Source organism: Staurois parvus, unplaced genomic scaffold (genome assembly GCF_062004578.1).
Source record: "Staurois parvus isolate SC_StPar_1 unplaced genomic scaffold, SC_StPar_1.0 ptg002071l, whole genome shotgun sequence".
NCBI classification, from domain to species: domain Eukaryota; kingdom Metazoa; phylum Chordata; class Amphibia; order Anura; family Ranidae; genus Staurois; species Staurois parvus.
In genome coordinates, this window is record NW_028319867.1 from 637 (window position 1) to 21,008 (window position 20,372).

General features: G+C 51.3%; 1 protein-coding gene across 1 annotated transcript; it reads right to left on the bottom strand.

Annotated features, from left to right (window-relative positions):
- Positions 1–644: 644 nt before the first annotated feature.
- Positions 645–19,973, bottom strand: LOC149432872 (RAB6A-GEF complex partner protein 2-like). The gene is made up of 6 exons (XM_089664850.1): positions 19,833–19,973; positions 9,071–9,202; positions 2,742–2,878; positions 2,588–2,671; positions 2,358–2,507; positions 645–942 (listed from the first exon to the last, which is right to left on the bottom strand). The coding sequence occupies exons 2-6, from the start codon at positions 9,184–9,186 to the stop codon at positions 788–790; spliced, it is 642 nt and encodes a 213-aa protein (XP_089520976.1). The 5' UTR covers positions 9,187–9,202; positions 19,833–19,973; the 3' UTR covers positions 645–787.
- Between the last annotated feature and the right edge of the window lie 399 nt (positions 19,974–20,372).

Consider the following 20,372-nt stretch of genomic DNA (forward strand, 5'->3'; position numbering starts at 1 on the left):
ACACCATGTCCCCCCCTCTACTATTCCCTACACACCATGTCCCCCCCCTCTACTATTCCCCTACAACACCATGTCCCCCCCCTCTACTATTCCCTACACACCATGTCCCCCCCCTCTACTATTCCCTACACACCATGTCCCTCCCCCCTCTACTATTCCCTACACACCATGTCCCCCCTCACTCCCTACACTCCTGTCCCCCCCTCTACTATTCCCTACACTCCATGTCCCCCCCCTCTACTATTCCCTACACTCCATGTCCCCCCCCTCTACTATTCCCTACACACCATGTCCCCTCCCCCCTCTACTATTCCCTACACTCCATGTCCCCCCCCCTCTACTATTCCCTACACTCCATGTCCCCCCCCCTCTACTATTCCCTACACACCATGTCCCCCCCCTCTACTATTCCCTACACACCATGTCCCCTCCCCCCCTCTACTATTCCCTACACTCCATGTCCCCCCCCTCTACTATTCCCTACACACCATGTCCCCCCCCTCTACTATTCCCTACACTCCATGTCCCCCCCTCTACGCCATGCCCCCCCCCCCCCCGTACTGGGTGGGTGTGTATTTTGTACGTCCCCCAATCTGGAAGACGTAACAATGTAGTAAGTGATCTCCCCGCTCACACGTCAGATGTTGGATCTTAGGACAAGGAAAGCCTCTAGCAGTGTGCCGTACGGCGCCATGACTGGACCTGTGATGGGCAGAAATCAGCACGGCGCTGACATCACCGGGTTCCACAGACAGGTCCTGGGGAAGGATGGGGATGACATCATCAGTCACTTACGTAATGTCCTCCGTGATGTCACAGCCATGAGAATCTCCACAGCGGAGTCCAGGAGGCGCGAGTCCTTCTTCGACTTTTCATCTTCCTCCAGGAAGGGATTGGAAGGGGCCACCTCGTCCTCCTGTGAAGGCTGGAAACCCTGGAGGGCTGGAAACAAGACCAATCACAACCCCCATCATTGTCCTGAACACAGACAGCTCTGACCGGGGGTTAAAGGTCACGATAGGAACATGGAGCCCGCCAATAAACTCCAACTGCCTGGATTTCCCGGACTCGGAGGGGCTTACAACTTCCCTCTGACTTTCCTAAACTGTGTACTCAACTCGTGGGTCAATGAAGGTGGAGCCGGGCGGGGCAGGGCGGGGCGGGGCAGGGCGGGGCGGGGCATGGGAGGTCTGAAACGCAGATATGTAGACAAACAGCTAAAATCACAGGTGACCTCTGACCTCACCATACAGTTCATGTCATTTTCCTATGTTGCATCTAACTGTATGCTGTTATTGTTCTGTAGAATGCTGCCATCTCGAGGTGGTTTCTGGCCATTGCAACTTGTTTACTAATGTGATGTTGGTTTCTCCCTTGTCCACCCCTCCTGTTTAGTGAATTTAGTCCTAGCTACACCATTCCCACATCTTCCAAGTTTCCTCTGTCAGTGTTAGTATTTCTCAAAGACAGGGCATAGGAAAGCTGTTGTCTTCTTACACTTCAAAAGGCTGAAAACACATCCTCTGTACTGCAAATGTCTTAAAGTGATACTAAAGACTTGGTTTTGAAGAAAAAAAAATAATAACAAAACATGTCTACACTTACCTGCTGCGTGTAGTGGTTTTGCACAGAGCAGCCCAGATCCATCACTTCTCAGGTCCCTAGCCCCTCCCTCCTGTCGGGTGCCCCTATAGTAGGCAGCTTGCTATGGGGGCACCTGAGCAGGCACAGTCCTGTGCTGCTGCTTTGTGTATCCATTCACACACAGAGCAGCGGCTTGACCCTGCCCATCTCTCTCCTCATTGGCTCACTGGCTGTGATAGCAGTGGGAGCCAATGGCTTCCACTGCTGTCTCAGCCAATGAGGAGGTAGAGACCTGGGACAGCAGAGGCTTTTCTACCAAGGCGGACTGACAACTCATGGGGCCCCCGGACAATAGGGGATCATGGGGCCCCTGTGTTCTCAAACTCAAAAAAGTCTTCGAAAAAGGTACCAGGGGCATCTCATGGGGCCCCCTACTGACCCCGGGCCCTCGGGCAGCGCCCGAATATCCAAATGGTCAGTCCGCACCTGTTCTGTACACATCACTGGATCTGGATGGGACTCAGGTAAGTAATGGGGAAGCTGGGAGGACTGCTGCATAGAATGCATGAAGGTAAAAATCCTGGAGCCTTTACAACCACTTTACGTAAATTTGTGTTGGATTTAGTTGTTGCGTCTCACTGAGGAGTGAAGCTGCCTGTGGACGGTGCCGAGTCAGCAGGTGACCATGCTGTCCGTACAGACTGGGTTTCAGTATAGCAGTGCATAGAAGGGCATTTGAACCAGAACAGTCACTGTGACCTCTGACCTCTCACCGTACAATAAGAGGACCCGGAATGGGACTCGTAGAAGTTGTATTGGGCAGTTGACTCTCTGGCAGCCAATGGTCAGCTTGTAGACGTATTTCACGGACTGACCTCGGAAGGACGGGGGTGCGGAGAGAGGTAATGTCTCACTATAGGAATCTGAAAGAGAAAACATATCATCGTCTGCTGGAGAAGATACAACAATGATGGAGATTGTCTCCTGTGTACAGACCACCTACAGGACTTGGTCTCCCCGGGGTCCAGGCGCAGGTCACAGAAGAGGATCTTGGGTGGAGTGGAGAGGATACACTGACCCCGTTCACCTGAAAGATGAAAACAAGGGTGATAGAACGTAGGCACAAAGACACCAGGGGGCCCCGGGGCCACACTTACCTCTGTTAGGGATGAAGACCGTCTCATTCTCCGCCTGGACGTCCTGTCTGGGCTCCTCGCTGGCTGGAAGCTGAACCCGGCTGTCACTGGCATGGAACTGACAATGGATCTGAGCGCTGGCCCAGGCGAGAGTCTCACTGCAACATACAATCAGAACAGCGGTCATAGATCTGAGCCTGGCCCAGGTCTGTCAGATTTTCATTGCCATCTGTGCTCCCATTATGGAAATATTCCATGGATCACACAACAAAAAAAACCAACCTCCCCTTAATCACATAAGAAAGCCCAGCACTACCATCTGTTTGTGTAACTGACTGACAGGGGGCAGAAGGTCTTCCATGGATCACACAACAACAAAGCCCAGCACTATCATCTGCCTCTGTGTAACTAACGGGGGGGGCGGGGGGGGGGGGGGCTCCCCTGAATCACACAAGAAAGCCCAGCCCTACCATCTGCTTGTGTAACTGACTAACAGAGGGCACAGGGTCTTGCCTGAATCACACAACAAGAAAGCCCAGCACTACCATCTGCTTGTGTAACTGACTGACAGAGGGCACAGGGGCTTCCCTGAATCACACAACAACAAAGCCCAGCACTACCATCTGCTTGTGTGTAACTAAGGCTGCTTTCACACTGATCCGTCTTGCTTCCATTTTTGCGTTGAAAAAAGTGGAAGAAAAACACATGACCATTTTTGCAAGTAGCAGTTTGAGAGTAGCCTTAGGGAGGGGCAAGGGACTCTCCTGAATCACACAACAAGAAAGCCCAGCATTATCTCCCTGTGGATAACTAAGAAGGGGGAAAAGGGGCTCCTCTGACCCACACAACAAGAAAGCCCAGCACTATCATCTGTCTCTATGTGACGAGGCTCCTCTGACCCACACAAGAAAGCCCAGCACTATCATCTGTCTCTATGTAACAGGAGGCTCCTCTGATCCACACAACAAGAAAGCCCAGCACTATCATCTGTCTCTATGTAACAGGGGGCTCCTCTGACCCACACAACAAGAAAGCCCAGCACTATCATCTGTCTCTATGTAACAGGGGGCTCCTCTGACCCACACAACAAGAAAGCCCAGCACTATCATCTGTCTCTATGTAACAGGGGGCTCCTCTGACCCACACAACAATAAAGCCCAGCACTGTCATCTGTCTCTATGTAACAGGGGGCTCCTCTGACCCACACAACAAGAAAGCCCAGCACTATCATCTGTCTCTATGTAACAGGGGGCTCCTCTGACCCAAACAACAAGAAAGCCCAGCACTATCATCTGTCTCTATGTGACGGGGCTCCTCTGACCCACACAACAAGAAAGCCCAGCACTATCATCTGTCTATGTAACAGGGGGCTCCTCTGACCCACACAACAAGAAAGCCCAGCACTATCATCTGTCTCTATGTAACAGGGGGCTCCTCTGACCCACACAACAAGAAAGCCCAGCACTATCATCTGTCTCTATGTAACAGGGGGCTCCTCTGATCCACCAACAAGAAAGCCCAGCACTATCATCTGTCTCTATGTGACGGGGCTCCTCTGACCCACACAACAAGAAAGCCAGGCACTATCATCTGTCTCTATGTAACAGGGGGCTCCTCTGACCCACACAACAAGAAAGCCCAGCACTATCATCTGTCTCTATGTAACAGGGGGCTCCTCTGACCCAAACAACAAGAAAGCCCAGCACTATCATCTGTATCTATGTGACGGGGCTCCTCTGACCCACACAACAAGAAAGCCCAGCACTATCATCTGTCTCTATGTAACAGGGGGCTCCTCTGACCCACACAAGAAAGCCCAGCACTATCATCTGTCTCTATGTAACAGGGGGCTCCTCTGACCCACACAACAAGAAAGCCCAGCACTATCATCTGTCTCTATGTAACAGGGGGCTCCTCTGATCCACCAACAAGAAAGCCCAGCACTATCATCTGTCTCTATGTGACGGGGCTCCTCTGACCCACACAACAAGAAAGCCAGGCACTATCATCTGTCTCTATGTAACAGGGGGCTCCTCTGACCCACACAACAAGAAAGCCCAGCACTATCATCTGTCTCTATGTAACAGGGGGCTCCTCTGACCCAAACAACAAGAAAGCCCAGCACTATCATCTGTATCTATGTGACGGGGCTCCTCTGACCCACACAACAAGAAAGCCCAGCACTATCATCTGTCTCTATGTAACAGGGGGCTCCTCTGACCCACACAAGAAAGCCCAGCACTATCATCTGTCTCTATGTAACAGGGGGCTCCTCTGACCCAAACAACAAGAAAGCCCAGCACTATCATGTCTCTATGTAACAGGAGGCTCCTCTGACCCACACAACAAGAAAGCGCAGCACTATCATGTGTCTCTATGTAACAGGGGGCTCCTCTGACCCAAACAACAAGAAAGCCCAGCATTATCATCTGTCTCTATGTAACAGGGAGCTCCTCTGACCCAAACAACAAGAAAGCCCAGCACTATCATCTGTCTCTATGTAACAGGGGGCTCCTCTGACCCACACAACAAGAAAGCCCAGCACTATCATCTGTCTCTATGTAACAGGGGGCTCCTCTGACCCACACAACAAGAAAGCCCAGCACTATCATCTGTCTCTATGTAACAGGGGCTCCTCTGACCCACACAACAAGGAAGCCCAGCACTATCATCTGTCTCTATGTAACAGGGGGCTCCTCTGACCCACACAACAAGAAAGCCCAGCACTATCATCTGTCTCTATGTAACAGGGGGCTCCTCTGACCCAAACAACAAGAAAGCCCAGCACTATCATCTGTCTCTATGTGACGGGGCTCCTCTGACCCACACAACAAGAAAGCCCAGCACTATCATCTGTCTCTATGTAACAGGGGGCTCCTCTGACCCACACAACAAGAAAGCCCAGCACTATCATCTGTCTCTATGTGACGGGGGGCTCCTCTGACCCACACAACAAGAAAGCCCAGCACTGTCATCTGTCTCTATGTGACGGGGCTCCTCTGACCCACACAACAAGAAAGCCCAGCACTATCATCTGTCTCTATGTAACAGGGGGCTCCTCTGACCCACACAACAAGAAAGCCCAGCACTGTCATCTGTCTCTATGTAACAGGGGCTCCTCTGACCCACACTACAAGAAAGCCCAGCACTATCATCTGTCTCTATGTGACGGGGCTCCTCTGACCCACACAACAAGAAAGCCCAGCACTATCATCTGTCTCTATGTAACAGGGGCTCCTCTGACCCACACTACAAGAAAGCCCAGCACTATCATCTGTCTCTATGTAACAGGGGGCTCCTCTGACCCACACAACAAGAAAGCCCAGCACTATCATGTGTCTCTATGTAACAGGGGGCTCCTCTGACCCACACAACAAGAAAGCCCAGCACTATCATCTGTCTCTATGTAACAGGGGGCTCCTCTGACCCACACAACAAGAAAGCCCAGCACTATCATCTGTCTCTATGTAACAGGGGGCTCCTCTGACCCACACAACAAGAAAGCCCAGCACTATCATCTGTCTCTATGTAACAGGGGGCTCCTCTGACCCACACAACAAGAAAGCCCAGCACTATCATCTGTCTCTATGTAACAGGGGGCTCCTCTGACCCACACAACAAGAAAGCCCAGCACTATCATCTGTCTCTATGTAACAGGGGGCTCCTCTGACCCACACAACAAGAAAGCCCAGCACTGTCATCTGTCTCTATGTAACAGGGGGCTCCTCTGACCCACACAACAAGAAAGCCCAGCACTATCATCTGTCTATGTAACAGGGGGCTCCTCTGACCCACACAACAAGAAAGCCCAGCACTATCATCTGTCTCTATGTAACAGGGGGCTCCTCTGACACACACTACAAGAAAGCCCAGCACTATCATCTGTCTATGTAACAGGGGGCTCCTCTGACCCACACAACAAGAAAGCCCAGCACTATCATGTGTCTCTATGTAACAGGGGGCTCCTCTGACCCACACAACAAGAAAGCCCAGCACTATCATCTGTCTCTATGTAACAGGGGGCTCCTCTGACCCACACAACAAGAAAGCCCAGCACTATCATCTGTCTATGTAACAGGGGGCTCCTCTGACCCACACAACAAGAAAGCCCAGCACTATCATCTGTCTCTATGTAACAGGGGGCTCCTCTGACCCACACAACAAGAAAGCCCAGCACTGTCATCTGTCTCTATGTAACAGGGGGCTCCTCTGACCCACACTACAAGAAAGCCCAGCACTATCATCTGTCTCTATGTAACAGGGGGCTCCTCTGACCCACACAACAAGAAAGCCCAGCACTATCATCTGTCTCTATGTAACAGGGGGCTCCTCTGACCCACACAACAAGAAAGCCCAGCACTATCATCTGTCTCTATGTAACAGGGGGCTCCTCTGACCCACACAACAAGGAAGCCCAGCACTATCATCTGTCTCTATGTAACAGGGGGCTCCTCTGACCCACACAACAAGAAAGCCCAGCACTGTCATGTGTCTCTATGTAACAGGGGGCTCCTCTGACCCACACAACAAGAAAGCCCAGCACTGTCATGTGTCTCTATGTAACAGGGGGCTCCTCTGACCCGCACAACAAGAAAGCCCAGCACTATCATGTCTCTAACAGGGGGCTCCCCAGCTGCAGCATGTGGCTACTATACATGACGTATGGGTTCAGGATTTGTTGTTCCTCGTGGGCGGAGCGGAGAGGGATCAGATCCCCGATCACGTCTTTGTCCCTGTTGGGGAGATTCACCTTCTCTCTGGGAGAGATTTACGAAGACCGGAACACTCAGAATCTGGTGCAGCGGTGCAAGGCAGCCAATCAGGGGACTCCCTCACTTCCTGCTTTAGTTCTCAGACAGGAAGTGAAGTGAACTCTCCCTATGGGGACAACTGACAGGGGATTCCCTCACTTCCTGCTTTGGTTCTCAGACAGGAAGTGAACTCTCCCTACGGGGACACCTGACAGGGGATTCCCTCACTTCCGGCTTTGGTTCTCAGACAGGAAGTGAACTCTCCCTACGGGGACACCTGACAGGGGATTCCCTCACTTCCTGCTTTGGTTCTCAGACAGGAAGTGAAGTGAACTCTCCCTACGGTGACACCTGACAGGGGATTCCCTCACTTCCTGCTTTGGTTCTCAGACGGGAAGTGAACTCTCCCTACGGGGACACCTGACAGGGGATTCCCTCACTTCCTGCTTTGGTTCTCAGACAGGAAGTGAAGTGAACTCTCCCTACGGTGACACCTGACAGGGGATTCCCTCACTTCCTGCTTTGGTTCTCAGACGGGAAGTGAACTCTCCCTACGGGGACATCTGACAGGGGATTCCCTCACTTCCGGCTTTGATTCTCAGACAGGAAGTGAACTCTCCCTACAGGGACACCTGACAGGGGATTCCCTCAATTCCTGCTTTGGTTCTCAGACAGGAAGTGAAGTGAAATCTCCCTACGGGGACATCTGACAGGGGATTCCCTCACTTCCGGCTTTGGTTCTCAGACAGGAAGTGAACTCTCCCTACAGGGACACCTGACAGGGGATTCCCTCACTTCCTGCTTTGGTTCTCAAACAGGAAGTGAACTCTCCCTACGGGGACACCTGACAGGGGATTCTCTCACTTCCTGCTTTGGTTCTCAGACAGGAAGTGAACTCTCCCTACGGGGACACCTGACAGGGGATTCCCTCACTTCCTGCTTTGGTTCTCAGACAGGAAGTGAACTCTCCCTACGGGGACACCTGACAGGGGATTCCCTCACTTCCTGCTTTGGTTCTCAGACAGGAAGTGAACTCTCCCTACGGGGACACCTGACAGGGGATTCCCTCACTTCCTGCTTTGGTTCTCAGACAGGAAGTGAACTCTCCCTACAGGGACACCTGACAGGGGATTCCCTCACTTCCTGCTTTGGTTCTCAGACAGGAAGTGAACTCTCCCTACGGGGACACCTGACAGGGGTTATCTCCCTCCACCCAAAAGGGGAAGTTCCGCTTTAAGCCTTTGTCCCCCGCACCCCATTAAGGATTGGCACCTTTGGGGAGCGGGGGGGAGGGGGTACCCGAATTTGGCAGGTACCCGATCCCACTGTCCTCCCCCCTCGTAGTCTTCTGGGACACGTGACACGTATGTGCAGTGGGCACCGGCTGTGAAGCCGCATGTTGTCCTAGCCGGGTGACCACACTGAAGATGCCGGTGAGACCAGCCGTGGTGAGGACACCGCAGGACGGGGGATGGGTAAGGGGCGCCATTTACATGACTTTTATTTTTCAACTGGAACTCCCCTTTAAGTGGACAAATCTACCAAACCGATTCATGTTCTCCCCTCCCCCATAGACCAGGGAGGACAGAGGACACCTACCTGCTGGCGGAGGTGGAGAGGGCTGACAATGGGTTGGTGAAGGTCACTATACATTCCAGAGGCTCACCGGCCAGGAAGACTGGACCACGGACCAACTTGGCCACCACTTCAATCATGGTGAGGGGAGCGGACCTGGAATGGGGAGGATGAGAAGGTTAGCCAGGGCACCTCCGGGACGGGGGCAAAAATAAAGACTCCTCCCTCCAGACCAACTGGGGACAATCCCTCTAAGAACATTCATATCCCCACGTGGCCTTCTCATTATAATCCCCACGTGGCCTTCTCATAATAATTTCCCCTGTGGTCTTCTCATAATAATCCCCATGTGGCCTTCTCATGATAATCCCCACGTGGCCTTCTCATTACAAGCCCCACGTGGCCTTCTCATTACAAGCCCCACGTGGCCTTCTCATTACAAGCCCCACGTGGCCTTCTCATTACAAGCCCCACGTGGCTTTCTCATTACAAGCCCCACGTGGCTTTCTCATGATAATCCCCACGTGATCTTCTCATTATAATCCCCACGTGGTCTTCTCATGATAATCCCCACGTGGCCTTCTCATTACAAGCCCCACGTGGCCTTCTCATTACAAGCCCCACGTGGCCTTCTCATTACAAGCCCCACGTGGCTTTCTCATTACAAGCCCCACGTGGCTTTCTCATTACAAGCCCCACGTGGCCTTCTCATGATAATCCCCACGTGATCTTCTCATTATAATCCCCACGTGGTCTTCTCATTATAATCCCCACGTGGTCTTCTCATAATCTCCACGTGGTCTTCTCATAATCTCCACGTGGTCTTCTCATTATAAATCCCCACGTGGTCTTCTCATTATAATCCCCACGTGGTCTTCTCATTATAATCCCCACGTGGTCTTCTCATTATAATCCCCACGTGGTCTTCTCATTATAATGCCCACGTGGTCTTCTCATAATCTCCACATGGTCTTCTCATTATAAATCCCCACGTGGTCTTCTCATTATAATGCCCACGTGGTCTTCTCATTATAATGCCCACGTGGTCTTCTCATAATCTCCACATGGTCTTCTCATTACAAGTCCCACGTGGTCTTCTCATTACAAGCCCCACGTGGTCTTCTCATTATAATCTCCACGGGGCCTTCTCATCATTATCCTGTGATCTCATTATAATCCCATGTGGCCTTCTTATGATAATCCCCACGTTGCCTTTTCATTATAATCCCCACGTGGCCTTCTCATCATTATCCCCACGTGGCCTTGTCAAGGATCCGTTAACGATCACCCTGTCACGTGTCCCACCACACGCCACGCCCACAGCGACTAGCTAACCGTGACACATGCGTGTGGCCACGACAGGGTGGTAATGAGGGGATAATAAAGGGATTTACACTTAAATATCTCAAACCGTATATAAGATCAGCCGTGATACCTTTTCACAGCCCGCACTACCTCTGCCCACCACCAGATGGAGACTCCCCTCCAATCCAGCTGGTCGACCACACACTGGCAGATACGATCTTACATACAACCTGGTGCACTGATTAGAGTTGAGGACCAGCTTAGTAATCACACCCTTCTAGGGTCCCTCCAGGTATCCTAGCTTGAACCCCGGTGTTGATAACCCTTCCACTGTCCACACCCACCCACACCAGACACACCCCTCCCCCCACACACACCCCCACACCAGACACACCCCTCCCCCCACACACCCCCACACCAGACACACCCCTCCCCCCCCCACACACCCCCACACCAGACACACCCCTCCCCCACACACACCCCCACACCAGACACACCCCTCCCCCACACACCCCCCACACCAGACACACCCCTCCCCCACACACACCCCCACACCAGACACACCCCTCCCCCACACACACCCCCACACCAGACACCCCCTCCCCCCACACACACCCCCACACCAGACACACCCCTCCCCCACACACACCCCCACACCAGACACACCCCTCCCCCCACACCAGACACACCCCTCCCCCCACACCAGACACACCCCTCCCCCACACCCCTCCCCCACACACCCCACACCAGACACACCACAAAGGTAGCCTGCCACCACTCCACAGTTTATCCACAGAACGGTCTGTTGAGACACCCCACACACACAGATCTCCGTCTGGCAGATCTGTTACAATCTGCACACAATCTGCCCACACACAGTGCAGTTGCATACAGATTGGCAATGAGCTGACCGAGCGTTTTAAAAGACACTAAAATACAATACAATTCAATCCCTCCAATCCAATCTCTCCAATCCAATCCCTCCAATTCCAATCCCTCCAATCCAATCCCTCCAATCCAATCTCTCCAATCCAATCCCTCCAATCCAATCCCTCCAATCCAATCCCTCCAATCCAATCTCTCCAATCCAATCCCTCCAATCCAATCCCTCCAATCCAATCCCTCCAATCCAATCCCTCCAATCCAATCCCTCCAATCTAATCTCTCCAATCTAATCTCTCCAATCTAATCTCTCCAATCCAATCCCTCCATTCTAATCTCTCCAATCTAATCTCTCCAATCAATCTCTCCAATCCAATCCCTCCAATCCAATCCCTCCAATCTAATCTCTCCAATCTAATCTCTCCAATCTAATCTCTCCAATCTAATCTCTCCAATCCAATCCCTCCAATCTAATCCCTCCAATCTAATCCCTCCAATCTAATCTCTCCAATCTAATCTCTCCAATCCAATCCCTCCAATCTAATCTCTCCAATCTAATCTCTCCAATCTAATCTCTCCAATCCAATCCCTCCAATCTAATCCCTCCAATCTAATCCCTCCAATCTAATCCCTCCAATCTAATCTCTCCAATCTAGTCTCTCCAATCTAATCCCTCCAATCTAATCTCTCCAATCCAGTCTCTCCAATCTAATCTCTCCAATCCAATCCCTCCAATCTAATCTCTCCAATCTAATCTCTCCAATCTAATCTCTCCAATCTAATCTCTCCAATCCAATCCCTCCAATCTAATCCCTCCAATCTAATCCCTCCAATCTAATCCCTCCAATCTAATCTCTCCAATCTAGTCTCTCCAATCCGATCCCTCCAATCTAGTCTCTCCAATCTAATCTCTCCAATCTAATCTCTCCAATCTAATCTCTCCAATCTAATCTCTCCAATCTAATCCCTCCAATCTAATCCCTCCAATCTAATCTCTCCAATCTAGTCTCTCCAATCCGATCCCTCCAATCTAGTCTCTCCAATCTAATCTCTCCAATCTAGTCTCTCCAATCTAATCCCTCCAATCTAATCTCTCCAATCTAATCCCTCCAATCTAATCTCTCCAATCTAATCCCTCCAATCTAATCTCTCCAATCCAGTCTCTCCAATCTAGTCTCTCCAATCTAATCTCTCCAATCTAGTCTCTCCAATCTAATCTCTCCAATCTAGTCTCTCCAATCTAATCCCTCCAATCTAATCCCTCCAATCTAATCCCTCCAATCTAATCCCTCCAATCCAATCCCTCCAATCTAATCTCTCCAATCTAGTCTCTCCAATCTAATCTCTCCAATCTAGTCTCTCCAATCTAGTCCCTCCAATCCGATCCCTCCAATCTAATCTCTCCAATCTAGTCTCTCCAATCTAATCTCTCCAATCTAGTCTCTCCAATCTAATCTCTCCAATCTAGTCTCTCCAATCTAATCCCTCCAATCTAATCCCTCCAATCTAATCCCTCCAATCTAATCCCTCCAATCCAATCCCTCCAATCTAATCTCTCCAATCTAGTCTCTCCAATCTAATCTCTCCAATCTAGTCTCTCCAATCTAATCTCTCCAATCTAGTCTCTCCAATCTAATCTCTCCAATCTAGTCTCTCCAATCTAATCCCTCCAATCTAATCCCTCCGATCTAATCTCTCCGATCTAATCTCTCCAATCTGATCCCTCCAATCTCGTCTCTCCGGAGATATGACCCCGCACTTACATACACAGAAGTCACTAATTAATTTTAAGATTTAATTTCCCGAAGTGGGCGGGGCATAAAATATGTACAAATATAACAAGTTCCAGAAATACAAAGATATAAGAAGACCCACAAATGACTGATTACTATAAAAGGGAATAAAAGACAGAATAACACGTTCCCCTGCGGCTGGAGCGAGCCAGAAACTCAGCCATCCATTGGTCCATCGACCAGCTCCGTACGGATCACCCTGTCCAAATGTCCGTGCGTTCAATTTATTGGGATTAGGACATGGGCGGGGCATTAGTCTTCGGCCAATTGACTCTGGGGGAGGTGGTCCTGACCCGCCCACAAGAGGTACCGTGTATGGACCTGCCCAAGTCCAATTGGGCCAAGACTGGCCTGAACACCAAGTCGGGGATTGGATTTCTGACACCGGCGCGTCAGCCCGATCACAACAGTACCAAACACCATCCGCCTGTCGCCCCCCCGCGTCATCTAATCATTCCATGCATTTCCTGGCTCCTCCCCAATCCACAAATATGATTCTTATATGTAGATGCAGCGCACAGAGCGCCCTACAAGAAGGGAGTACGTTCATATCTCTGCAACTAAGATTTTAGCTTTTATGAGGGATGGAACATCCTCCTTTGATGTGAATATTACTTATAGAGCTTCCACATAAGGCACACAGTCTGTCTGCTGTCACTGGTTTTCCCAGAAGGTGATAACCTGATTGACACACAGAAGGTGTCACCTCCAGGAGGCGGGGGCTTTACACTAATTGATGGTAAATGATGATTGGGTCTGTAAGGCCTATGGAGTAATTGTGTATAATACACATCTGATCCCAGACCATTTGTACCTTCTATTCATTTCCCTACTGCCCAGGGGCCCCATATACATCCTTAATGACCAGACTGTTCCTGCACACACCTTTGTAATGAGAGGGCGTGGCCTCATCTCATCTACTCACCTGTTATGGCTATGATACCATATTTCCACTCAAATCTTACATGTCCGTTACAATAAATCTTACATGTCCGTTACAGGCCTTCTCATTATAATCCCCACGTGGCCTTCTCATCATTATCCCCACGGGGTCTTCAGTATAATCCCGTGATCTCATTATAATCCCCACGTGGCCTTCTCATCATTATCCCCATGGGGTCATTATAATCCCCACGTGATCTCATAATCCCCACGTGGCCTTCTCATCATTATCCCCACGGGGTCATTATAATCCCCACGTGGCCTTCTCATCATTATCCCCACGGGGTCATTATAATCCCGTGATCTCATTATAAGCCCCACGTGGCCTTCTCATCATTATCCCCACGGGGTCTTCAGTATAATCCCGTGATCTCATTATAATCCCCACCTGGCCTTCTCATCATTATCCCCACGGGGTCATTATAATCCCCACGAGATCTCATTATAAGCCCCACGTGATCTCATTATAATCCCCACGTGATCTCATTATAAACCCCACGTGGCCTTCTCATCATTATCCCCACGGGGTAATTATAATCCCCTCGTGATCTCATTATAATCCCCACGGGGTCATTATAATCCCCACGTGATCTCTTCAGTATAATCCCGTGATCTCATTACAATCCCCACGTGGCCCTTCTCATCATTATCCCCACGGGGTCATTATAATCCCCACGTGATCTCATTATAATCCCCACATGGCCTTCTCATCATTATCCCCACGGGGTCATTATAATCCCCACATGATCTCATTATAATCCCCACGTGGCCTTCTCATCATTATCCCCACGGGGTCATTATAATCCCCACGTGATCTCATTATAATCCCCACGTGGCCTTCTCATCATTATACCCACGGAGTCTTCAGTATAATCCCGTGATCTCATTATAATCCCCACGTGGCCTTCTCATCATTATCCCCACGGGGTCTTCATTATAATCCCCACGTGGCCTTCTCATCATTATCCCCATGTGATCTCATTATATTCCCCATGTGGCCTTCTCATCATTATCCCCACGGGGTCATTATAATCCCCATGTGATCTCATTATAAGCCCCACATGGGCCTTCTCATCATTATCCCCACGTGATCTCATCATTATCCCCACGGGGTCTTCAGTATAATCCCGTGATCTCATTATAATCCCCACGTGGCCTTCTCATCATTATCCCCACGGGGTCCTCATTATAATCCCCACAGGGCCTTCTCATCATTATCCCCATGTGATCTCATTATAATCCCCACGTGGCCTTCTCATTATAATCCCCACGTGGCCTTCTCATCATTATCCCCACGTGATCTCATTATAATCCCCACGTGGCCTTCTCATCATTATCCCCACGGGGTCTTCATTATAATCCCCCACGTGGCCTTCTCATTATAATCATGTTTTCCACCAATCACAGCTCACATCAGGTGTCCATGGAATGCATGGAGGTGAGGCACTGAGGAGTCACATGATTGGTTGAGAGACCCATCGTCCTCTGATGTCAGTCTGTTGGGTGTGAATCCTCCTCGGAGGACGGCCATAGACGTGGACGGACACATGTCTGCAGGCGAATGATGCAGCAAAGTCCAGTAATGGGGGCCCCTGAGGAGAGGCGGAGTATGTTTTGTGTCCGAGACCTGGAAGCAGGGTCAGGGTTGATGGGGAGATCCTCCAACAGTTGTCCAACCAGCCTGGAATGGAGCTCCTCACTGGTGGCAAGTCCAGCGTGGGACTGGAACTCAGAGATAAATCTATCATTCTACCACTTTACACGACTCTGGGTCCGGCCACATCCGGAGTATTCCGTCCACTTCTGGTCACCAGTCCTCAGGAGGGACGTGCTGGAACTGGGGAGAGTCCACACAAGGGCAACCAAGCTGATAAGGGGGCTGGAGGAGCTCAGGTATGGAGGGAGGAGCTCAGGTATGGAGGGGAGGGAGGAGCTCAGGTATGGGGGGAGGCTCTCAGGTATGGGGGAGGAGCTCAGGTATGGGGGGAGGAGCTCAGGTATGGAGGGGAGGGAGGAGCTCAGGTATGGGGGGAGGATCTCAGGTATGGAGGGAGGGAGGATCTCAGGTATGGGAGGGAGGGAGGATCTCAGGTATGGAGGGAGGGAGGAGCTCAGGTATGGAGAGAGGGAGGAGCTCAGGTATGGAGGGAGGATCTCAGGTATGGGGGGAGGCTCTCAGGTATGGGGGGAGGCTCTCAGGTATGGAGGGAGGGAGGCTCTCAGGTATGGAGGGAGGGAGGATCTCAGGTATGGAGGGAGGGAGGATCTCAGGTATGGAGGGAGGGAGGATCTCAGGTATGGAGGGAGGGAGGATCTCAGGTATGGGGGGAGGGAGGATCTCAGGTATGGGGGGAGGGAGGATCTCAGGTATGGAGGGAGGGAGGATCTCAGGTATGGAGGGAGGGAGGATCTCAGGTATGGAGGGAGGATCTCAGGTATGGAGGGAGGGAGGATCTCAGGTATGGAGGGAGGGAGAATCTCAGGTATGGGGGGAGGGAGGAGCTCAGGTATGGGGGGAGGATCTCAGGTATGGGGGGAGAATCTCAGGTATGGGGGAGGATCTCAGGTATGGAGGGAGGATCTCAGGTATGGAGGGAGGATCTCAGGTATGGGGGGAGGATCTCAGGTATGGGGGGAGGATCTCAGGTATGGGGGGAGGAACTCAGGTATGGGGGGAGGGAAGAGCTCAGGTATGGGGGGAGGGAGAGCTCAGCTATGGGGGGAGGGAGAGCTCAGTGATGGGGGAGGGAGGAGCTCAGTGATGAGGGAGGGAGGAGCTCAGTTATACATCTCACCGTATACAGAGAATATATAACAGTATATACGGCTCCTGTGACCTCACACACCGAGTATACAGGAAGAGGTCGGCTATATACGGCTCCTGTGACCTCACACCGAGTATACGGGAAGAGGTCGGCTATATACATCTCCTGTGACCTCACACACCGAGTATACAGGAAGAGGTCGGCTATATACGGCTCCTGTGACCTCACACCGAGTATACAGGAAGAGGTCGGCTATATACGGCTTCTGTGACCTCACACACCGAGTATACAGGAAGAGGTCGGCTATATACATCTCCTGTGACCTCACACCGAGTATACAGGAAGAGGTCGGCTATATACGGCTCCTGTGACCTCACACACCGAGTATACGGGAAGAGGTCGGCTATATACGGCTCCTGTGACCTCACACACCGAGTATACGGGAAGAGGTCGGCTATATACATCTCCTGTGACCTCACACCGAGTATACGGGAAGAGGTCGGCTATATACGGCTCCTGTGACCTCACACCGAGTATACAGGAAGAGGTCGGCTATATACGGCTCCTGTGACCTCACACCGAGTATACGGGAAGAGGTCGGCTATATACATCTCCTGTGACCTCACACCGAGTATACGGGAAGAGGTCGGCTATATACATCTCCTGTGACCTCACACCGAGTATACAGGAAGAGGTCGGCTATATACGGCTCCTGTGACCTCACACCGAGTATACGGGAAGAGGTCGGCTATATACGGGTCCTGTGACCTCACACCGAGTATACGGGAAGAGGTCGGCTATATACATCTCCTGTGACCTCACACCGAGTATACAGGAAGAGGTCGGCTATATACGGCTCCTGTGACCTCACACCGAGTATACAGGAAGAGGTCGGCTATATACATCTCCTGTGACCTCACACACCGAGTATACGGGAAGAGGTCGGCTATATACGGCTCCTGTGACCTCACACCGAGTATAAGGGAAGAGGTCGGCTATATACGGCTCCTGTGACCTCACACCGAGTATACGGGAAGAGGTCGGCTATATACATCTCCTGTGACCTCACACCGAGTATACGGGAAGAGGTCGGCTATATACGGCTCCTGTGACCTCACACACTGAGTATACAGGAAGAGGTCGGCTATATACGGCTCCTGTGACCTCACACACCGAGTATACAGGAAGAGGTCGGCTATATACATCTCCTGTGACCTCACACCGAGTATACGGGAAGAGGTCGGCTATATACAGCTCCTGTGACCTCACACACCGAGTATACGGGAAGAGGTCGGCTATATACATCTCCTGTGACCTCACACCGAGTATACGGGAAGAGGTCGGCTATATACATCTCCTGTGACCTCACACCGAGTATACGGGAAGAGGTCGGCTATATACGGCTCCTGTGACCTCACACACCGAGTATACAGGAAGAGGTCGGCTATATACGGCTCCTGTGACCTCACACACTGAGTATACAGGAAGAGGTCGGCTATATACATCTCCTGTGACCTCACACCGAGTATACGGGAAGAGGTCGGCTATATACATCTCCTGTGACCTCACACCGAGTATACAGGAAGAGGTCGGCTATATACATCTCCTGTGACCTCACACCGAGTATACGGGAAGAGGTCGGCTATATACGGCTCCTGTGACCTCACACCGAGTATACGGGAAGAGGTCGGCTATATACGGCTCCTGTGACCTCACACCGAGTATACGGGAAGAGGTCGGCTATATACATCTCCTGTGACCTCACACCGAGTATACGGGAAGAGGTCGGCTATATACATCTCCTGTGACCTCACACCGAGTATACAGGAAGAGGTTGGCTATATACGGCTCCTGTGACCTCACACACCGAGTATACGGGAAGAGGTCGGCTATATACGGCTCCTGTGACCTCACACACTGAGTATACAGGAAGAGGTTGGCTATATACGGCTCCTGTGACCTCACACACCGAGTATACAGGAAGAGGTCGGCTATATACGGCTCCTGTGACCTCACACACCGAGTATACGGGAAGAGGTCGGCTATATACATCTCCTGTGACCTCACACCGAGTATACGGGAAGAGGTCGGCTATATACATCTCCTGTGACCTCACACACCGAGTATACGGGAAGAGGTCGGCTATATACGGCTCCTGTGACCTCACACCGAGTATACGGGAAGAGGTCGGCTATATACATCTCCTGTGACCTCACACCGAGTATACGGGAAGAGGTCGGCTATATACATCTCCTGTGACCTCACACACCGAGTATACGGGAAGAGGTCGGCTATATACGGCTCCTGTGACCTCACACCGAGTATACGGGAAGAGGTCGGCTATATACATCTCCTATTACCTCACACCGAGTATACAGGAAGAGGTCGGCTATATACATCTCCTGTGACCTCACACCGAGTATACAGGAAGAGGTCGGCTATATACGGCTCCTGTGACCTCACACCAAGTATACGGGAAGAGGTCGGCTATATACATCTCCTGTGACCTCACACACCGAGTATACGGGAAGAGGTCGGCTATATACGGCTCCTGTGACCTCACACACCGAGTATACAGGAAGAGGTCGGCTATATACATCTCATGTGACCTCACACCGAGTATACGGGAAGAGGTCGGCTATATACATCTCCTGTGACCTCACACCGAGTATACGGGAAGAGGTCGGCTATATACATCTCCTGTGACCTCACACCGAGTATACGGGAAGAGGTCGGCTATATACATCTCCTGTGACCTCACACCGAGTATACGGGAAGAGGTCGGCTATATACATCTCCTGTGACCTCACACCGAGTATACAGGAAGAGGTCGGCTATATACATCTCCTGTGACCTCACACCGAGTATACGGGAAGAGGTCAGCTATATACATCTCCTGTGACCTCACACCGAGTATACAGGAAGAGGTCGGCTATATACGGCTCCTGTGACCTCACACCGAGTATACGGGAAGAGGTCGGCTATATACATCTCCTGTGACCTCACACCGAGTATACAGGAAGAGGTCGGCTATATACATCTCCTGTGACCTCACACCGAGTATACAGGAAGAGGTCGGCTATATACATCTCCTATTACCTCACAGCCAGCTCACTCCTCACCACGACCCGGAAGTTCTCTCTTCAGCACAACCCAGATGTTAGCTCTCCTGGCTGGCCCCGCCCACACCTCATTAGAATATTAGATTACAGCCAGTCCCCATATTCGGAAGCCCCGCCTTCTCACGTGTCCTTCCTCCTGGACTAAGCGTCCTCATTTCGACCAAGATCGGAGAGGTTCGGCGTCTTCCGGAGGGTGCGCGTGCGCAGTGTGTACATGCTTCCGGTAGAATGTCGGAAGACTCTGTGTGCCAGTATTTGCTGTCCGTGACTCAGGCCCGGCCTCTGAGTCTGTCCGCCATGTTGCTGGAGACCAGCTTGTGCATTCTCAAACAAGAGAGCTCAGACAGCATGGCGCCGCGGAAGGAGACAGGGAGAAGGTGAAGGATGGATCTCTGTGTGATGGTGAATATTGTGTCTGTTCTGCACTGACCGGACTGAGAGGGACTCCGACTGAGGGACACTGAGGGAGACAGTGAGCAGGGGGGATACTGAGGAGGGGTACACTAAGAGGGGGGGG

Coding starts and splice junctions, on each gene's coding strand:
- LOC149432872 (XM_089664850.1), bottom strand. CDS start 9,186: ATGATTGAAGTGGTGGCCAAGTTGGTCCGTGGTCCAGTCTTCCTGGCC. Junction 2,879..9,070: donor CTCTCCACCTCCGCCAGCAG/GTAGGTGTCCTC, acceptor TGTATGTTGCAG/TGAGACTCTCGCCTGGGCCA. Junction 2,508..2,587: donor CCCCGGGGAGACCAAGTCCT/GTAGGTGGTCTG, acceptor TTTCTCTTTCAG/ATTCCTATAGTGAGACATTA.